Source organism: Protobothrops mucrosquamatus, unplaced genomic scaffold (assembly GCF_001527695.2).
Source record: "Protobothrops mucrosquamatus isolate PMUCROS unplaced genomic scaffold, P.Mucros_1.0 scaffold2348, whole genome shotgun sequence".
NCBI lineage: Eukaryota > Metazoa > Chordata > Lepidosauria > Squamata > Viperidae > Protobothrops > Protobothrops mucrosquamatus.
Window position 1 is genome coordinate 70,120 of NW_015388428.1, and position 21,111 is coordinate 91,230.

Here is a 21,111-nt window from a genome sequence, read left to right on the forward strand (position 1 = left end):
CTTTTTTTGACAGATTTTCCAGAGTTGCCTTGAACAAAATCCTAGTCTTTTAGATACACTAAAAATTGAAGGGTTTTTTTTTCAACTACAAAGATAAAACTTGTAGAGTAGGCAAGGCGGGTTGTATGATGTGTGTGAGTTCCGGCACCTTTTTTTTTTTTTTTAACAAAAAAAGCACTGCTAATAATTGTTTCATTTCATAAACTGAGTCATTAAAGTAGGATCCCACAAACATTCAAATACATAGTGACTGATTAGGTGTCACTTCTGTATTCACAAACACCAGAGTCACTGAATTTATCCTGAAGCTAAATATCTCAAAATACACGGCTCTTCTTTGACTCTACAACAGTGGTTCTCAACCTTTTTAATGCCGCGACCCCAACCGGTCGTAAGTCGAGGACTAAACCGGTCGTAAGTCGAGGACTAAACCGGTCGTAAGTCGAGGACTAAACCGGTCGTAAGTCGAGGACTAAACCAGTCGTAAGTCGGGGACTACCCAACCGGTCGTAAGTCGAGGACTTTCCCTGCCCGGGAGCGCCACGCATGCGTGGTTCTGCCCCGAGCCGGCCGAGGTGTAGCTGGCAAGCGGCAGAGATGGAGCAGGCCGACCACCAGCTGGCCCAGCCCAAGGGAGGTAAGGCACCCGCCGGAAAAGGAGAAAAAATGGTGGACAAAAAAAATGTCGGACAAAAAAAATGTCGGACAGCCTTGCTTGGCGACCCCCGTGAAATGGTCGATCGACCCCAAATGGGGTCCCGACCCACAGGTTGAGAACCACTGCTCTACAATCTCTTGGATTACAGGAATCTTAAATTTAGGAGCCTTAAAATTAGTCTCAGGTTATCTTTAAACATGTTAGCAATTAGAGACATTAATGCAATTAGATGGGAACCAAAATCTTTAGATGAGAACCAAAATTTTAGCTTTTACCGTTGTTAAGCACCTCTACCAGAGAGAATCAGTCACACAGAGACAGATACTCACTCAAGCCTAAATCTGAAACAGAATAAATATACCAATTCATGTCCTTTGCATGAATTGATTTGACGTCAATTATACCCAGAGTTCTTTATATATGGCAATTTAAAAATCTATCTATACATAGATGTGAGCAAGTTAAACAGGTTAATTTGGTATGCAATATTTAGAAGTGGCAACTGTATTGACAAAGTGCATAATATTTTTGGAGGGACAGGAAGGAAAAAAAAAACCAAAGGAAATCTAGCAAAGAAAGAGAAAATTAAGACAGAGTGTGGGTAGGATCAAGAATAAACTCTTGCATTGTCTATGAGAGGCCATTTGGTTTCTGAAGCTTCAGCAGCATTCTGTGCATATTTTCATTTTTTTCTGTACAAGAATAGAAACTAAAGTATTTGTTTTTTTTAAAAAAAGGGAAAACTATGAATCTATATATTCTGCACCAAGTTCCAAGATGTGTTGCACATTTGTGAACACGGAAATATTTACAGTGTAAACGCTGGAGAAAGGAGGGAACCCTGCTTGTTAGTTTTGAAGATTTCTTCTTTGAAAAGGAGAGCTCTGATATATTTTTTTTTTTTACTCTAAGCCCAAGGTCAATAAACAGCAATACTGAATTAGTTGGTTCACATGTAAGCAAATGTTCTGATCATCATCCCAATGTTCACAATCATCCTATTTCTTGCATAAATCTTATGTTTGCTTGGTGCATTCAAAATTAGCTTCTGAACTGTTTAGGTTTCATGGCTTGTTAGGAATTACATCTTTTTTGCTGGAATATTCCATGTTCTGGACCCCCCCCAGAGTCCTGGAAGAATTTTAAAAGGCTTCGGAGGGAGCAATTCTAGAAAAGTTAGCAACTTCAAGTTAGTATTTCTCATCTCTCCAACATACTTTCTAAGATATCAATTAAATTGTCCAGTCCAAATAAATATCCATCTTCCCGGTTCCCTTCTTGCCAAGCAATCCTGTGGTCCAAGATTTGCCCATCTGGAAGAAAGGTAGTCTTTCCAAAATCAATGAGCCACACATTGGCATGTTCACTTTCATCGTGCACAAATAACAGTGAACTTCCAATTACCTACAGAAAACAGAAAGAGACAGAGATGAAGACCAAAAGCTGATTTATTAAATTTCCTGAAACCTGTTACACATAAATATTGACTGATGGTGATTCCACTCTTCATATAGCTAGAACTAACACACTACCAGTTTATAAAGAAATGTGTGCATCCTTTGACTAATAAAACCCACAAATGTTCTACATGGCCTGTCCAACAAAGACTTATCTCGACAGAAAACTGGATTTTGTGGGATTGATTGATTGATCCAATTTATCCAACTTCTTAGCAACTTACAAAAAAAAACCACCCACCCTATAGAAAAAGAAATCATAGCCCACCAGAGAAACAATACAACTAACTATAAAACCAAATTTAAATAATGGAGACTCCACAACCAAAGGGCTACATGTTTTAGTGATTTACTGAAAATCATTAGATTCATATATACATATACATACATATACATCTGGAATTATGTCATTGCAGAGAGCAACTACTGTAAGAGAGAAGGCACATTTCCTGGGTCTTTTAAAATGATATTGTTTATTGTACAGTAGGTAATGGTAGGCAACTGCTTAATTCATACATAAAACAGCCATAAACAATATTTACTGGGATTATTTTATATTCACTAGTTTAGTTTCAACTTGAAGATAAAAAAGGAGCATACAGTATAAATGGCATCTTTATAGCTTTCACCTGAATATTATAGACACAGAGCTAAATAGCTAATACTGTTGAAGGCAATGGGTTGAAGGCAATAAAGATCTTTCAATGTTTTATTTTTGATATTAGATACAAGGAAGCTTATTCGGGCATACATTTCCATTTTTGAAGCCACGGCCATTAAGAGATTCTTGAATTTTGTAACAAGCAACAAGGTTTGGCTATACGCTGTTTCAACATGCCATTCCCAGCTTTATTTTCTAAGCTGCATCATAATTTGGTTTCAGGCAGATTCACAGAAAGTGAGGTCTTGTATTGGAAAAAGGCACTGGAACTAGATGGCCTTCGTGTTACATTTTAGCACATTTGTATTTAAAATTTCTTGCAATTATTGAATAGAAGCAGATAATATAAATGCATGTTTAATTAAATATACCACTACTTACTAGAGCAATCAGAGCAACTCACCTCATGTTGTTTAAAGAAGACAGAAGACTCAAGGATGCCACGAATTTCACACAGACGCTTTAAATATTTTTTCTGTCCAGAATAGAACAGAAGCAGTGAATCATTTAAAAGTATTTCTGCCACATAGGCAAAAGGAAGATTAACACAATAGTGGGGGGGGGGGACATCAGAAATTATATTGTCATTGATCCATCTGAGATACAGTCTACCAACAATCTTGCAGAAACCTAATTCCTGACTGCCGAGCTGAAGTATTTGCTACCCATCCTAGAGCTGACAGAAAACTATAACAGAATGTCCATCCTGCCAATCCCTATATTCTATTTCTATCATCTCTTTTCCCATCTTTGATGCAATAGTATCTCTGCTGACCCTGCTAGCTTCCGTTAGCAGAGGCCTTACTGAGTGTAATCAATATACTGCTGACACTTTACTTCAAATCTCCATAAACAATCTGATCCAGTATTTTCATATACAGTATAATAAAAGGGAATCTGCCGTTTCACAGCCTCATCTTCTGCACCTGCTCTTCAAGTAGTACTAGATCTTGTACAAAGGAGGATCAGGTAGCCAAGAAAAAAACCGGACCAAACAGTTAAACATCAACCTGGGAAGATCCTAGAAAAGATCATCAAAAAACAGATCTGTGAACAACTAGAAGCAAACAAAGTTATAACTAGTAGCCAGCACGGGTTTGTTAAAACATATCATGCCAAACCAATCTTATTCTTTGACAAAGTGACTAAACCAGTAGACCAGCAAAATGCTGTGGACATAGTATACTTAGATTTCAGTAAGGCATTTGATAAAGTAGACCACAACCTACTCCTTGGTAAGCTAGAAAAAGGTGGAATAGACAATATCACCACTAGATAGATTTGTAGCTGGCTGGCAAACCGAACACAACGAGTAGTCCTCAACAGCACTACATCCACATGGAGAGAAGTAAGCAGTGGGGTACCACAAGGTTCCATCCTAGGCCCAGTACTCTTCAATATCTTCATTAATGGCTTAGATGAGGGAATTGAAGGGGAACTCATCAAATTTGCAGATGATACCAAACTGACAGGAGTAGCCAACACCCCAGAAGACAAACTCAGGATGCAAAAAGATCTTGTTGGGCCCTATCCAACAAAATGAGTTTCAATGTGGAGAAAAGCAAAGTTTTACATTTAGGCAGGAAAAATCAAAAGGTACAAGTACAGATTGGGCGAGACCTGGCTTAAAAACAGTAACTGTGAGAGGGACCTTGGAGTCCTAGTAAGTAGACAATCACTTAACCATGAGCCAGCAATGTGCAGCAGCAGCCAAAAAAGCAACCACACTGTACTCCTTCTGCTAACCTGCTCTTCATCTTTGGCAGCATCTCTCTTATTGCCTGCATCTGGGACAGACCAGACTATTCCATTCCACCCTAGTATGACATTGATTTAAAAGTCTATGGAGATTCTCAGTCATCCAGGTCATGGTTGACCCAAAAGTACTTTTTCACAAGGCAACTTGGACTTTCTTTCTTTCTTTCTTTCTTTCTTTCTTTCTTTCTTTCTTTCTTTCTTTCTTTCTTTCTTTCTTTCTTTCTTTCTCTCTTTCTTTCTTTCCTTTCTTTCTTTCTTTCTTTCTTTCTCTTTTTTTTCTTTCTTTCTTTTTCTGTCTTTCTCTCTCTCTATTTCTTTCTTTCTTTTTCTTTTTTCTTTGAAGATGTTTTGCTTCTCATCCAAGAAGCTTCTTCAATTCTGACTGGATGGTGAGGAATGGAAGGATTTATATTCCTTGCAGACAGCTGGACATTTGCATTCTTTTAGAGAATCCTTGATGTCACCCAGAGGCTTATCTGTATCATCAGGGTCACCTGAGTAGTGCAAATGGGTGTGGTGCCTTCTTGGAACCTTTGAAAGGACTGTATTGTAGACTGAAGATGATGTCGTATCCCTCCCCCTCTGTTGAGAGGAGGCTGTTCAATTTTGACATAGATGGCCTCTTTGACCCCCTCTTTCAAACCAGCAGTCCTCTCTGTCCAAAATGTGGACTTTACTGTTTTCAAAAGAGTGGCCTTTTTCTTTTAAATGCAGATGGACTGCTGAATCTTGTCCTGATGGGTTTGTTCTCCTATGTTGTGCCATTCATTTATGAAGTGGTTGTTTTGTTTCCCCAATGTACAGATCTGCACATGGCTCACTGCACTGTACTACATATGCCACGTTGCTCAGTTTGTGTCTGGGTGTTTTGTTCTTGGGGTGGACAAGCTTCTGCCTTAGTGTATTCATGGATTTGAAGTGTGCACATATGTTGTGTTGGCTGAAGATCCTTCTGAGCTTTTCCGATATTCCTGCAACGTACGGAATGACTACATTGCTTCATTTATTGTTTTCTTCTTTGTCTGCTAGGGAGGAGTTCCTGTTGGGTCTTTTTGGGGGATTTGATGAACGCCTACTTGGGATAGCCACATGTTCTGAGGGCTTCCTTGATATGTTTTAGTTTTTTTTGTTTTCTTTTCCATCTTTGCTGGTAGACAGACCTTCAGCTCGGTGGTGTAGGGTTTTTATAACTCCCATTTTGTGCTCCAGTGGGTAGTAAGAATCAAAATGTAAATATTGATCTGTGTGTGGGGGGGGGTTTCTGTAAATTTCATATATAAATCCTTCCATTCCCCACCATCCAGTCAGAGTTGAAGAAGCTTCTTGGATGAGAAGCAAAATGTCTTCAAAGGAAAAAAGAAAGAAAGAAAAAAGAAAGCCCAGTTGCCTTGTGAAAAAGCACATTTGGGACTCTGATTTAAAAGAAAAATCCGAAGAGACTTTTTAAAACAAATTCTTAAGATCTCTTTTGATGGTAATAATGGCATCCTGGCTCCTTGTAAGAAATCATCCACAAAAATCCCACACCTGTTTGGGCAATTCCTCTTTGTCAGCAAGCCCTAATCAAGAATTAAAACATCCCAAACTTCCATGCTTAGCTTACCAATATAGTTGTGTTTCCCTTAATGAATTCCACAAAAACCTGGAAAACTTGTTCTCGTGTCTTTGTTGTCTTGAAGCTGGTATTACAAGTCCCATCAGCCTTCTGTAAATATTAAAAAGGTGGGGGGAGTCATTCTGTAGGCAGTGGAAAGAAGAAAGCAGGAAAGAGACTAAAGAAAGGAGGAAGTCTCAAACAAGGTACTCAAACACTGGAGCCAGGAGATACCCAGGTGGAGAACTCTTCTTTTGACGCAACTCCAAGTAGCTCCACTAGTATGGCATAACTAGTTGTGTGTATTATCCACTAAAATCTACATCTTAAAGCAGAGCTGATTAGTAATCCTCCCAACTAAATAGAGAATTAGTTTGGTCAAGAGATTAAAGCACCAGGTTAGAAACCTCAAGACCATGAGTTCTAATCCCATCTTAGGTCCAAAGTCAGCAGGATGACCTTGGCTAGTCATTCTCTCTTGGCCCTAGGAAGAATGAGGCAATGGCAACCCCCTTCTGAAATCTTGCCAAGAAAACTTCAAGGACTTGTCCAGGCAAGTGCCAGGAGTTAACACTGACTTGAAGGTGCACACAGACAAATAGACATACACAGAGTCCTTTCTAGCCTGGCATCCTCCCAATGCATATACTGACAGATGTAGCTGCAATTCAGTTCCCCAGAAGATGGGGTTAAACTGTTGCACTGCAGACATCAAGTTCAAATTCACACTTATCATGAAACTCCCTGAAGACCCTGGGCTCACTCACATACTCAGACTAATCTCTCTTGCAAAAGTGGGAACAGGGAAGGGTGGGGTTAAGAACCTAAGAAGAAAGACAAGATATATTTTGAAATAGTATTTTATTTCATTTTATTTTATTTATGTCGCCCATTTTGCTATCCAAAGTGATACTGATACCGAGTCAGTAATTACTCTGAGTCATGGTTAAAAGTTAATTCATTGGAATAATTGGTGGAATTCCTTTAGCCTGAACTTTTTCAAGTTCCATTTATTTCCAAAGGGACTGGAATGACTGTTAGCATTTATAGAAAGAATACTGCAGCTTAAAACCATGTTTCTTACTATGCAGGGCTTTTTTTCTCATAGAACACCTTTTTGGGATGGAACCTTGTAGGATAGGCAAGGCGGGTTGTATGATCTGTGTGAGTTCCGGCACCTTTTTTTTTTTTTTTTTTTTTTTTTTTTTTTTTTTTTTTTTTTTTTTTTTTTTAGAAAAAAAGCACTGTTACTATGAAATATGCAAGATTTTTTAAAAAAAATCATGCATCTGTATATATTTTAACTTTTTCTGTAGGTGAATGCCCAGTGAAATGTGTCATTCTGTATATTCATACTGATGCAATTATCTCTGAGTAAAATCTATGGTAGATGGCAGCCATGCATCTACTACCCTCCCCTTTAATAGCTTCTCCTCCTTCAAAATAAACACTTCTGCTCCAATAGGGTGGGTGAGTCTGGCAAAGATCCAAATGCATGTGCCTGACAAGACACAAGAACATTATGCAATAGCTGGGCACATCGTGGGTAGAGAAATCTAGCAGAACTCTGATGAACTCAGTGAGTACAGTGAAAGAATTCTCTCTGCCTATTGCCAGATGGCACATTAACTATTACGTACCAACATATAACTCATCGTAAGGAGAAAATCTGACAGTACCCTCCAAATGTTTTTGCTAACATCAAAACCTGAGATGCTGGGAAGATGCACAAAGAGAATCTTTCAGAAGTCTAAACCTATTCAACAGCATGAGAGCCAAAGTGCTAAGGGCCAGAGGGATACAGCAGTCAAGGGCCCCCGTGTTGGCCCCAGAGAGACCCAAGTTCTCTCCAGCACTAGCATATGTGTATTTATATATAGTGTGTGATACGGAAACTTATTAATATCAAATCTGACATTTTTAATTCAAGCTTCTAACACAGATTACTATTTCCCAGGCAAGAAACAACTGTATCCTTGTCTTTTGCTTCCCTTTTGATGGAAATGTTTGTTTTATTGCTGTTGCTTTTATTAGTAAGCCTAGTTCAGCTAGTTCATCTGATGCTCTATAAACTGTGCAGAATATCATTTTCATCAGCCTTGGTTGATAGCCAATATAGCCAATGGTAAGTAGCTGTAAAAACTGTAGTCCAAATATGCTGGTTTGCTATCCTGCCATTATATGTGTGTGTCTATCCTTGTGTGTGAGAGAGATAGGATTATATATCTCAAGATACTTGCCTTGAGCGCACTGATATCAGCTACAGATGCTTTCTAGTCAAGTACAAATCTACATGTTTCTATTTCCTGCTGGCTTCTCACCCAATAACCAACCAGGCTCAGTCCTACATAGCTTCTTAGACCAGACACTGTCACCCAGGTGTGGCCATGAAGGACACGTAACTATGGAAGCTTCTGAAAAGCGCACCAGAACAAATGCTTCAAACAGGAAAGGCTAGGGAAGATATCTTACCTTTATCCCTTCGATCCTGAAACCCTGGCTAGCACTGGAGCTGATGGTCTCCCTCCATTGCATGTACCGAGGTTTGGTCACTGCATGCTGAGTGTTCTCTTCAGCAGTGGGTGCCAAAGAGTCCACGTCTATCATCTTCTTATACATATCTTTACGAAGCTTCGGTTTTTCTCGTGCTTTAGTCAATTCTTCCTCCAAGTATGTCCTACAAAAACAATGGGACATTGAGCATCTCTCTAACTCCAGCAACTACAACAAAAGCTATTTCTTATTCCACGCTGTCTAGCTCATATAATGCACCATTCCAGTTACAGGCAAAATGAATTAGCAACCAAAGCAGAGTTCTCTTTTCAAGATTATTTAGATTAAGATCAGGCCAGTTACAGTGCGGGAAAGAGAAAAAGGGCATAGCCAACAGGATTTTAGTTTTTCTTCAAATCCAAGAAGATACCTTAAATCAAAAGCATCAGAATGATTTAAGATTTTATGAGAGGGGTCCTTGGTGTTCTCTGAGCTTGGTTGTTTTCTTGCAGACGTTTCATTACCCAAACTAAGTAACATCATTATTGGTTTGGGTTTTTTCTCCCTTTCTTTTTACAGGATAAGAGTTCTATATTGATTTTCTTTTAATTCTTTTAATTGATTTTCTAGATTGTAAATTGCTTTGAGACGTTTATAGAAAAAAATTATAGATGTACAGTATATGTTAAGTAATCTTAATAAGAATGCATTGGCCTCTTAGTATAGCTAATTAATCTCATTCAAAATGGAAGACCATCTATGATATCTCATTCAAAATGGAAGACCATCTATGATATCTTATGACAGACTCAGACAGACCACAAAAACACATTGAAAATAAAACTGATTACACACAGTTTTTTCCAAATATGAAACTATCCAGCTCTAGAAGTATAAAATCAGAAGAAAAAGAAGAAAAAAATCAGTTTATTTAACTGAGAAAGTTAAATAAACTGGGGTTTTTTCTTCTTTTTCTTCTGATTTTATACTTCTAGAGCTGGATAGTTTCATATTTGGAAAAAACTGTGTAATCAGAGGGTATATTCTAAAACTCTTTTGATTAAAGTTTTTTAAAAAATCTATTTCAAAAGAAAAGAATTCTTCACTATTAACTTTTAGCCTTTAACTTGTTTGAAGAGTACTGATGGGAGTGTGAGAGAAACAATTTGATGAGAAATATTTAAATATATTTCAAAGAATTGTATAACTTTTCCAACGTTTTCAAACATTTTGGGTTTTTTTTGGTTTTTTTAATTGAAAAGTTTTATAAAAGTTACAATATAAACCCCAAAACCAACCCACCCTAAACCCCCCTCTCCCTCCCCCACTTCCCAGAGCTGAATACAGGGTTACAAATATAATAATCATAATCTAACTAACATTAACCAACTATATAAATAACCAAGTCCATAATGCGCTTTAACTCCCCTTTAACATAAATATAATAATAATAATTAAAACATAAACAAATTAGTATCCTAATTATTAAACAATAGAATATTGTTAAACAATACTAATACTAAAAATAATAATAATATCATATAATTAAAACTAATAAAATTTCACTATAATAAACTATTAATACTAATAATACTCTAAAATTTACTCATAGGCTAAATGGAACTTTTTAGTCCCATATTTATTCTGAATATAATCTATCCATCTTCTCCAAACCGAAATGTATCTTTCTTGTGAATGATCCTTCAAATAGGCAGAAATCTTAGCCATTTCTGCTAAACATTTTGTTGAATAGGAGTATAATATTTTGGACAGAGTAGATGTCAAAAAAAGCTGTTATTTAGTATATGGTAGGAAGAAACAAGGCAATACATTTTCATCAGGACAATGTAAATATTTCTTTTAGATTCAAAACTTGCTATTATAAAATCTGAGTTACTTTTTATGGTAGGGAGGACAATTTTACAATATACATATTTTGCATTGTAAAATTGTAAAACCACATTCTGTGCATAGTGTTACTTATCCCAAAAGAAGTAGTATGGTATGTTTGTATGTTGAACAAAAAAATCTCTAGAAACACAAAAGGGCAAGTTGTGACAATTCAGTTCTGCTTGTATCACCACACACATACAATCAATTCATGTTCCTTTACCCAGTGCATAGTTCATAATTTGATTGTGAGACCTGACATCAAGCTCAGAGATAATTCAGCTGCAACTTGACCAAAATGAAACAATATCAATTCTTCTATTATTCTTGCTATGGATGTGTCCAAGCTGATTAAATCTTGCTAGAAAATGCCACGCACTTCCATGAATGAGTCCTATATGCAGTTCAGTTTCCAAAAATAATATGGGGTTTGGAAAGTGATGTTCTTTATAAAGAAAACATTGGCCATTTATGGATAGACAGAAGATCTGGACATAAACTTGTTTCAGGATTGTTTTTGGCAATAAATCTACAACATTTAAAAATTGAAGCTATATTAATAACCCTAAAAGGAACAAGCAAGTAGCATATAGGGGAGCTTAAATTACAGATGCTGTTTCTTAAATAGTTATTTTTCAAAAATGTCCAGAACTAAGAATATAGTAGAAGGGATCTGCTATGAAGTTCTGTTGTTGACCTTCCATGAACACCCTAAGGATATCTAGCTTCAAATTATCCAAATTATCAAACAAATTATCCACAATGAGATGGGAAGCTGTTGTTTAAGATCTCCCACCTGACTCCCATTTTACAATCCATCACACAAGGCCCTTCAAAATTAGCTAGAAGATCATCCAACTGTAAATAGGACTCGCCATCTCTCTCCACCACACCATGGAAGACAGGGACACAGGAACGTAGTGAATCTTTCATCAGCAGTTTAAAGCACTTCTCCTCATTCTCACAGTGGCGTTTCAGAATCGTCCCACCATCGGCTGCTTTGAAACTTCCTGCAGAAACAGAACCATGATGTCATGGAGTTTTCAAAGGCCTCTCCTCACAGTTCAATTGCAATATCCCTACTATCACTAAAGAATAACCCAAGATAAAGAAAACCAGGCAATAAACAGCCTGTCAGGCCGGGGAAGCTGAGGGAACCAATCGCAGACACCACCAGTCAAGAAAGAATGTGGGGCAATGGGAGGTGAACCAGATCCCCACAATGTCATCTTTGAACAAGCCATCAACTTTCAGAGGGATATGTTCAACCGACTCCAGGCCTGAGAAGCCCAAGAATGGCCAGCACCACCACCACCATCAGCCCAGCAGGCTGACGCAGCCTCCACAGCAACTGCTGCTCCAGCTCCCACACTGCTAGCCCCACTGCAGCAGCTGGGAGCAACTCCAGCAGTCCCAGTAGCACAGCCATCACCATCAGCTTGGGCTGCCCTTCCATGGAGGAGAAAACGCAGACCACCAGCCCTCAGGGTGAAATTCAATGGCAATCCAAAATAGCTGGCATTTTTCCTGACTCAGATGTGGACTTACATGCAGGAGTATGAGGCTAATCTGCAAACCGATCCGGCTAAAGTGAGGATTGTCACCACAGCATTAGAGGGTGAGGCAGCAGAATGGATGGTGGCCCTGTATGACGACGATATGGCAGAGCTGCGCAAGTTTGATAGATTCATGACAGTCCTGAGGAAACCCTTTGAAGACCCCCTTGCCGACCAAAAAGCCAGGCCGAGAATCAAGACTATAAGGCAGGACAGACGATCCGTTGCTGCCTATATTCAAGAGTTCCAGAGCCTGGCCTCTAAGCTAGTTGACTGGCCACAAGAACTGGCTTAATGTCAGGCCTATCCCAGCTTGAGCGTATAGGAAAGAAAAACCCTTGACTTCATTTGCAGAGAAAAGGTATACTTGTACTAAAGCCAAGTGCTTATAGCATAAGCAAAGCCAGATCTGAATAATCCTGCATAAATTTGGTGCTTTTCCCTTCCCCCAAGTCCTCTTCCTTGGTCATTTGGTCAATGTCCAACAGTATTCAAATTTTGGTAACAGTTCTAAGGTTTGGCGCCTCTTTGGTGGGTGTTTGCATTCCATTCTAACGCTAGTGTCCTTGGATCTCTCAACCATTGTCTCCGATTGGCACCTCTGGTTCCTGTCATCCCCCCTCCCTGTGTTCCCCTTTCTTCCTCCCCCCTCCCCTTCATTTATGGCAGTGTCATCAATGTGAAGCGAAGTTGAAGCAGTGTATGGCAGATCTGATACAGCTCTTTCATAAAAAACCTATGAAAAACATCCACTTAAATCACATGCCAATTAAATCATGGTGGATTTTGAGAGTTTTTTTTACAATAGCTTTTATATTTAAGCCTAGATACATATGGCTGTACAAAAACTTCACAGAACCAACCATGTAATGACTCAGGAGCCAGATCTGGTGATTAAAAATATCCTGTCATGATCTGAACTGACCATTACTGAAATAGCAGGTAACGGTATTGCAGACAAGAATTCAATACAGGAACAAACTTATGTTAATAGAATACATGCTGAAAGCTGATCTTTGGAATGCAGCATACATTTTGAATCAATTCAAAATTATTTGTTGAGGAAAGGTAGCCATTATGTTAGCATGTGTGCCAAATTCCCCAACTCCTACCCCAAAAGGTAGAAAGAACAACTCTGTAATCTCTACAAATTTTAAATTCAAATCACGAATCATGTCTGGATAATTGAAAGATGGATGAGAATAAAATATGTTTTTAAATCACATGCCAATTAAATCATGGTGGATTTTGAGAGTTTTTTTTTTACAACAGCTTTTGTATTTAAAAAAGCAAGAAAACATGATGTTAGGAAATCTGAGGTTTTAAGGTTCTTGTGAGATTTCAGTCATGCTGGAACCACCTCCATAGTCCCAAATAGCCCATAATTGAACTGCATGATTTACTGACCTATCTAATCTTTTAATAAAGTCCATCTTTATTTATGTCATTATTTAAATGTGCATGGTTGTTAACTCTCAAAATCCAGTACAGATTTTTAAAAATAGGAACAATGTAAACACTCTCTTATCTTGCTTTGAATATTTAGAAATAAACGATCAGCTCAGAGCATAAGTATTGTTTTTGACCAGGGGGTTCTGTAGGCAGATTCAACGTTTTCAACTTTATTCATAATTTTTAAGTACATTCTACTATGGTAGACCAATTAAAGAAAGAAGGTTCTCACCAGTGTGACCGGCCAACTGCACCCAAGAATACCGTTTTTTGAAGGGACTGATGACTGGCAAATTGACAATTGTCTTTATTGTCTGCCATGCTTTTTTCTGAAACACAAAAAAAGAAAAGTTAAAAAATTGAATACAAACATCTAAATGTTTTATGAAGGGGTGTAGCATTTAGTTATTGTTAGAAACCTCCTTCAATTTCCAAACTAGGCCCACCATTAGATAAATCAGATCCCCATTTAGAGATACTGATAATCCTAATAAATTTAGAAGGCATACTAGTTAAAAGCTAACAAGGCTTAGGACTTATTCATGTTATCTAAGATCCACCAATATAAAACTTGTTAACAAAATCCTGTTATAATGAAGCTCAGGCATGCTGCCCCTATGTGCATATGGAATTCTGCTTTCTATTTTTCTGGATCACATTATCCTGACGCCTTAGCCCTTTTTTTCTTCCTTAAACATAAATAAGCAACAAATCCAGGCACTGCAGGGGCCAAATGAAATAAAAAGAATTCCTTGAAAGATTGTAGAAGGATCACTCTAATTTTGAATAGGCTCCCTTTCCGGATCAAATTCAAAGGGTTATGTACTTTCTCCACTGACTAAATGAAAGCAAGTTACTGTATTCATATAGACTAGAGAGACCCATGTGCTGAAACCCATTTCCATGCTGAGATTGCTGTTCATGGCTATATGCCAGAAAAATTACCATGTACCATTCAATTCCTTACTCTAGAAGATTAGGCTAATATATTTTGGATGATCGTTGAATGGAAAAAAGGCACATTTTACTGTCATTAATTAGATTCAGTAATTGCTTATTTTATTTAAAAATATTTTGAGACAGAACGTAAGAAAAATGGCATGAGGCGAATGGACAAGCTTCGACTATTGAGGGTTTTTAAAAAACATATTATTATTATTAGGAATGGGGAAGAAATCTTATCGCTTAGCCATCCTACACTGCTTAATTTTCACAACTCCTAGCATCTTTGTTTTTCTCAAACAAAAATTCAACTTGTTCGTTTTAAATAAAATCATGCATTTTTTGTGCCCTGAATTTTCATACTCTACAGTATAAGCCTACGCATACCCACTAAGTGCTTTTATGATAATAAGAAACAAAAGGGTTAAGACTAATTACCACTCATCCTTTTCGCTTTTTTCCCCACTTTTGTACAACCTTAGAGAGAAGTTGATAATTCCAAGGTTCACTGTGTTACAGCTAAATATATGCAGAATTTGTTATGTTGCCATAACATTTGGATCAAGTCTTATTTTAGCAGATCAGATTCATATGAGAAGTCAAACGGAAGACATGATTGTGGCTGTCCTACTTCTAAGCTGACTTTCCCAAACTGGTGCCATTGTGACATAAAGAACTAAAAATTCCACCATACCCTCCAAGCCAGCATGCTGCCTAGGGATAATGCGAATTGTAGAAATATACTAGAAGGTACCAAATTGAAAAAAGCGCAATATACCATTCATTGGACATACAGAGTCCAGCTACACAAGATTTATTTGCTTAAAATGTCACTGCAGCTCAGCCTATAAACTGGAGAGAAAATGACAAGAACTATTCTTGTTGTGCAATCTCAGGATTGATCAGGCAAGATACAACATGCAAACGTGTTCCCTGTGAACCATTCCAATTTCTTTTCTTTATTCTGAGGATATCAAGAGTAGGAAAACATTACTTTCTCTGACATACTAACTTTTCAACTCAGATATCTAAGCAAACCCAATTCAACTAATGCATAAAATAGGGCTATAATTCCCTTCACCTTCTGTGTCTGCCTTTGGAAGAAGCAAATTATTTTATGACTTAACTGCTCTATAATCATTCCAGAGAATAATTACCTTTCTGCCAGCATCATTACTGTTTTTGTTAAAGAAGCGGTGTGCCTAGTCTAGAATGCAGCTGCTATTAAATTCCCCCAAAGAGTTAATTAAAAACTCTAGGAAAAACTCAGCTGACAACCTTTTTACACCTAACAACACAGGAATTATCTTTCTTATGTCTTTTTTTTTCTTTCTGCATATTTCACAGAGTAGACCTGTGAAATTCCATGCCGTGGCGTCTTCCTTGTATAGTGACACCCATGTCAATTCCTCTTTGGACCTCTTCAGCAACCTAAGACTGCCTAATTTTATACGTGATTAGTAACCTCCTCATCTTCCTTTTTCTTCTTTTCCTTTATATAATTTCAACTCTCCTCCAATTTCTTCTTGTCAGCTTCTTAGTCCATTTCATCTCCTCTCTCCCCCTTTCATGTGACTGTGTTTAACTCTTTCATTCTGTCACAATTCTGCTAGCTGGCCAGCCTTAATAAGAGGGTCAGATCCTGACTACACAACTAGGTTATGAGATAACCTGATGAGTCAATTAGTCCACCTTCTGGGTATGCATAATACAGTGAACTATAAATTAATCAAATAGGCTGGATGTACATATCATGCAAAACTACAAAACAAAACAAAAACAAATCCTATGCAAGCATAATTCTAATCGCTGTGAAAATTCAGCTGCTAGTTCAACTGATTTTGTTTAGCATACTGTTTGTACACAATCAGTATCTTACAGAAATATATTAGTGTGATTAGATTGGATTACCCGGTTTCCCAGATTTATATGCAATTTATTGTCATGGTCTTACAGTTTCCTGTATTCACCATTTGCTTTTGTAAATTTATTCAAATGTTATACTTTTTTTAAAGAATCAGAGAAAGGACTTCAAAGTACCATTCATTTAAAAAATACTGCTATGTACTATGTATATATACAGTACTAGAAACCATACAACTAAAAAGTAAGATTCAGCTCCATTTAATTCAGTTTTACTGATGTTTCTCCTAACAATGCTACCACTTTTAGGGATCCCAGACTTGCTAAACACAGGCAATTCCCAGTGGCTTACTTGTAAGTAGAAAAACACATTATCTTTTTATGTGTCTATGTACTTATTTACTTACAGGGACTGTACGTGTGATTATAGCAGGCAACGAGAACCTAAGATATATAATGTGGACAGTGGGCTGTGCCTCTGTTGCATAAAACTGGGTGTTGGCACCAAAGAGGTCGCATGTTAAATTTTGACAGCTAAGTTAAAACAGGGCATTTCGTTATAAAGAAAAAAAAAGCTTATCTTTTATTCATTGAAATATTTATTGGGAGGAAAAAGTATATTGTACCTTAAGATCAAAACCACCACATTTTACATGCTATATTCAGTTGTTTCGAAAGATGGAATACTTATTATGTGAGTACTTCTTAAAAGGTATCTCTTTGCCAGCATCCTTCAGATAAGGACTTCCCCTTCTGTACATTTACATTCAAGTCCATAGGAGGAAGACCTCAAGGGTGCCATAGTTCATGCTCTTCACCCAGAAAGGACAGTGCAGGATTCTTCTTTGAATGGAAGGCATGCAAGCACATTGTCCCATACAACTGTATGCAGAGATGTCAAGAAGAAAATAATAAAATTTAAGCAACATGGGTGGGGATAGGCTATTGGTTTGTAAGGAGCCTTCCTCCTTTCTGAATAACAGTAGTGGACTATGACTCTACTACACATCCCTCTGAAGAACAGTCGACTTCCAGTACCATATCTGACAATCAGGTAATCAACATTTGTTTAGGTGCCTTATGTTCTGATATCTCACTTTTGTTCTAACAAATTCCACAACATACTGGTATATAGTGATAGAGATATTCAAAGGTCTACTTTTAAACCAATCTATTAGCAGCAAGTTTTTTGTTAATTCTCCAGCCCAATTTCTAGCTGGAAATCAGCATGCCTATGTTGGCCTGTGCATGTCTACCTAAATGCACATACTCTTACACAAAAAACTGGGGAGTTGACATGACAGAAAAACTGGCTGTTTGCAAAGAAAGGTTACTCCAGCGTGTATATAAGGAACAAAATGTGCACAAAACGAGATGCCAAAAACATGTTTAAGTCACACCTTCCTACTTGTCTTCATTACGTGCTGCCTCTTTTCTTAGAATATGTAAGAACAAGGTTCTTGAAGTCTTAAACCAGGCCAGGGATAGGCAACCTCGGCTCTTTTATGACTCATGGACTTCAATTCTGGGAGTTGAAGTCCATGAGTCATAAAAGAACCGAGGTTGCCTACCCCTGAACCAGGCACTCAATACTGACTAGTAAGTAGTTGTGATTTGAGTAACTGAAAAGGCAATTTATACTGGAGAAGGCCGGGTTAGAAGCCAAGAGACTATGAGTTCTAGTCCCACTTCAGGCATGAAAGCTGGCTGGGTGACCGTGATCCAGTCACTCTTTTTCAGCCCAAAATGTCAGGCTTGCGTGACAAGCCAATCAGTCAAAACCAATGGATCAACACTCAGGTCATCTGAAAAAAGCAGACCCTGCATTTGTGGGAAGCTACTAGGAAGGAGAAAAAAGGTACTCGGAGGAAAAAAACATTTCTTAAGTCCCTTCAACCTTATCTTACCCAGGAAGCATTTGCTCCAAGGTAAACAGTCTCTCCTTCCCAATTTAAATATGACTCACCTGTTATCAGTGAAATTTTTCTTGGTAGGATGAGATAAGAGTAGGAACAACCCCAGAACAAACAAGCCTTAACATGATACAACAATCACATTCACATACATTCGGGTGAATTGTGTGAGAAGAGGATCTGACTCTAAAAGCACCGTTCTTCATTAAATCACCTTACTTTTTTCTCTTCCGCATACTTAAGAACAACACTCTCTACTGATGGTAACAAGCTCCTACCTTGCTAGCAAAGCACAGATCCACTACAAATAGCCTGAAAAAGTTGGGAGTGGGTCAGCCACTTTTTACTTGATTAGCCATCAAGAACTAAGGAAAGAGCCAACGTAGAGCTAAGGAGGAATTTCCTGACAATTAGAACAATTAATCAGTGGAGCAAGTTGCCTCCAGAAGTTGTGGATGCTTCGACACTGGAGGTTTTTAAGAAACCATTTGTCTGAAATGATATAGGATTTCCTGCTGAGCAGGGGATTGGAGTAGAAGATCTCCAAGATCCCTTCCAATTCTGTTATTCTGTTAAATGGAAAAGATTAATAAGATTTCCCTTGATTTGAAATTAATCCCTGCTGATTACATAGACATATCCAAGTTGGGTTTTTTTTAGCAATAAATGCATAAGTGGTTAATCATTATCTTCTTTTTTTAATTTTTTTCTAATATAATATATAGTTCAGGGATTTCTTGTTAGCTCCCCATCCAAGTACTAACCAGGGCCAACATAAGTTTACTTTTTCAAGATTGGTTAAGGCTGGTAAGGTACTGTGACTGAACAGAAAAAAGAGAGACATAAATTGAAAAAGCTCCAAGAATAGACAATGCATATTTATTCTACAGAACTGCAATCATTACCGTTCTTGAATTGATTCAATCCAGACAAGACAAAATGGCATTTCTGGATAATTTAAAACTTTTATGGAGAAGTCTAATATATCAGGTTCACATTTGATAAGTCCACCTGAATCTAGAATCATCACAAATGACAATAGTATCAAGAAACATATTTTATTAATTGGGGGTTTTCAAATTATGGGACATAATCCTTGGGGTTTATGAGCAAATTTGAGAAGATCAGAAATGTTTGTCTGCCGGCATACCTATAGTAGGAATTTGCTCCAATTCTACCTAGACTGGCACATGTCTGGGCAAAGTAGGAGCACGTTCTGGCAGGTTTTCAGCTCCTGGCATGCATGGTGTGCAGGCCCAGGGATGAATTATTGTCCACAGAGTAAGGGAAAATCCAGAAAACAGCCTATGGAAATTTAAATATAATTATTTGGTTTCTTGGTCTTTAGCAGTCCCTTTTCACATTCTTATTTGATTTCATTCCACAGTTCCTCTAGTTCTTTATCAATGAGATTCATAACTTCAAAATGGTTACTGAGTTCTTTCTGAAAATGGTGAGTATATGGACACATTCATATTGTGGAAACGGGTTAGTTTTGATCTTCCACTTGGAAGACCTGGAACCTGCACATAAGCAGTTCATGATCTTTTCCACAATCAGTTCCCAGTCGCAGATGTCATTTTGGTTCTTTGAATACTGCACAAGCAATCACAAAATAATTGATCAGTCAGTCACTTGCTTCAACTAAATTTTCTATTTTCAACTTTAGTCTTCCAGTCTCCAACCACAAATAACACATTGTGCTTGAAGGTTCTCTTGATTTCAAATTTAACTTGACATAAAACTCATGAGCCTCCTCTTCTTCTGTATCAGTGGTTGGAGCATAAACTTGGATAAGCATCATGTTAAAAGATTGCCCATGAAATCTAATTGGTATTATTCAGTTACTGACTGCATTACATTCTAGCATTATCTTTGATATATCCTTCCCAAGAGAGCCATGCCTTTCCTTTTTTGTTTTTTAAATCCCGAGTATGGTCTTCTGACTGAAAATGTCCAATTCCTATCTGTTTCACTTTGCTGAGTCCTAAGATGTCAATCTATAGTGGTTTTATTTCATCTTTCACCGTGTTAAGCTTTTCCATGTTCATTCATTGTACATTACATGTTCCTATTGCAATTCTGTTGTTTCAAACTTGTTATTTTCCTTTCTCTGTTGCAACTAGCAGTCCAAGAGGCTTTAATCTATACATGTCATAAACGTCACTACTATTTCAAAAGAATTTCAGTTTTTCCTTAGCAGCATGTTGAATGCCACCTAACCTGAAAGGCTCATTATCCAGCATTATATTGTCAATCATATTTTTCTGTCTATCCATCTGGCATATACTTCCAATATTCTTTGCTCAACCATTCCTGGAACTCTACCACCCAGTCACCATGAGGCAGCACATAGCAGGCAGGACATGAGAGGGTGCCCAGTCATAGCTCTATGAAATCATTGACTTTGCTCATGGAATAGGTAGATAGATGGGTTTATTATTTGTCATTAATGGGAAGACTGCAGGACTGCAAAATAAGAGAAACTCTGGTTTATAATACCAGTTGAGTTCCCCTTCTATCCCCTCATCTAAATCATTTATGAAAATATTGAAAAGCACTGGGTCTAAGAAGAACCTTGGAGTACCTCACTGTTTACTTCTCTCGATGTAGATCTAGTTCCATTGTAGTTCTACTGTTGTAGTTCTGTTGTAGTTCTACTCTGTTGTAGTTCTACTCTGTTGCTCCCGAGGACGTGGACAGGGTCTTGGGGAGGCTGAATGCAACCACATGTTTGTTAGATCCGTGTCCCTCCTGGCTGGTACTGGCAGCTCGGGAGGGTACACGAGCCTGGCTCCAGGGAATTATTAACGCTTCTTTGCAGGAGGGTGTCTTCCCTGCGGCCCTTAAAGAGGCCGTTGTGAGGCCCCTCCT

General features: G+C 37.9%; 1 protein-coding gene across 1 annotated transcript in view; it reads right to left on the reverse strand.

Annotated features, from left to right (window-relative positions):
* Nucleotides 1-1,234: 1,234 nt before the first annotated feature.
* The window catches only part of ITPKA (inositol-trisphosphate 3-kinase A), a gene marked incomplete at its 5' end in the record, with an annotated part of 24,552 nt that continues 4,675 nt past the window's right edge, over nt 1,235-21,111 (reverse strand). The window contains 6 exons of the mRNA XM_015824771.1: nt 1,235-2,062; nt 3,180-3,251; nt 6,138-6,239; nt 8,601-8,805; nt 11,308-11,521; nt 13,752-13,848. Coding sequence (XP_015680257.1) covers nt 1,859-2,062; nt 3,180-3,251; nt 6,138-6,239; nt 8,601-8,805; nt 11,308-11,521; nt 13,752-13,848 — 894 coding nt within the window. The remainder of the gene's footprint in view (nt 2,063-3,179; nt 3,252-6,137; nt 6,240-8,600; nt 8,806-11,307; nt 11,522-13,751; nt 13,849-21,111) is intronic.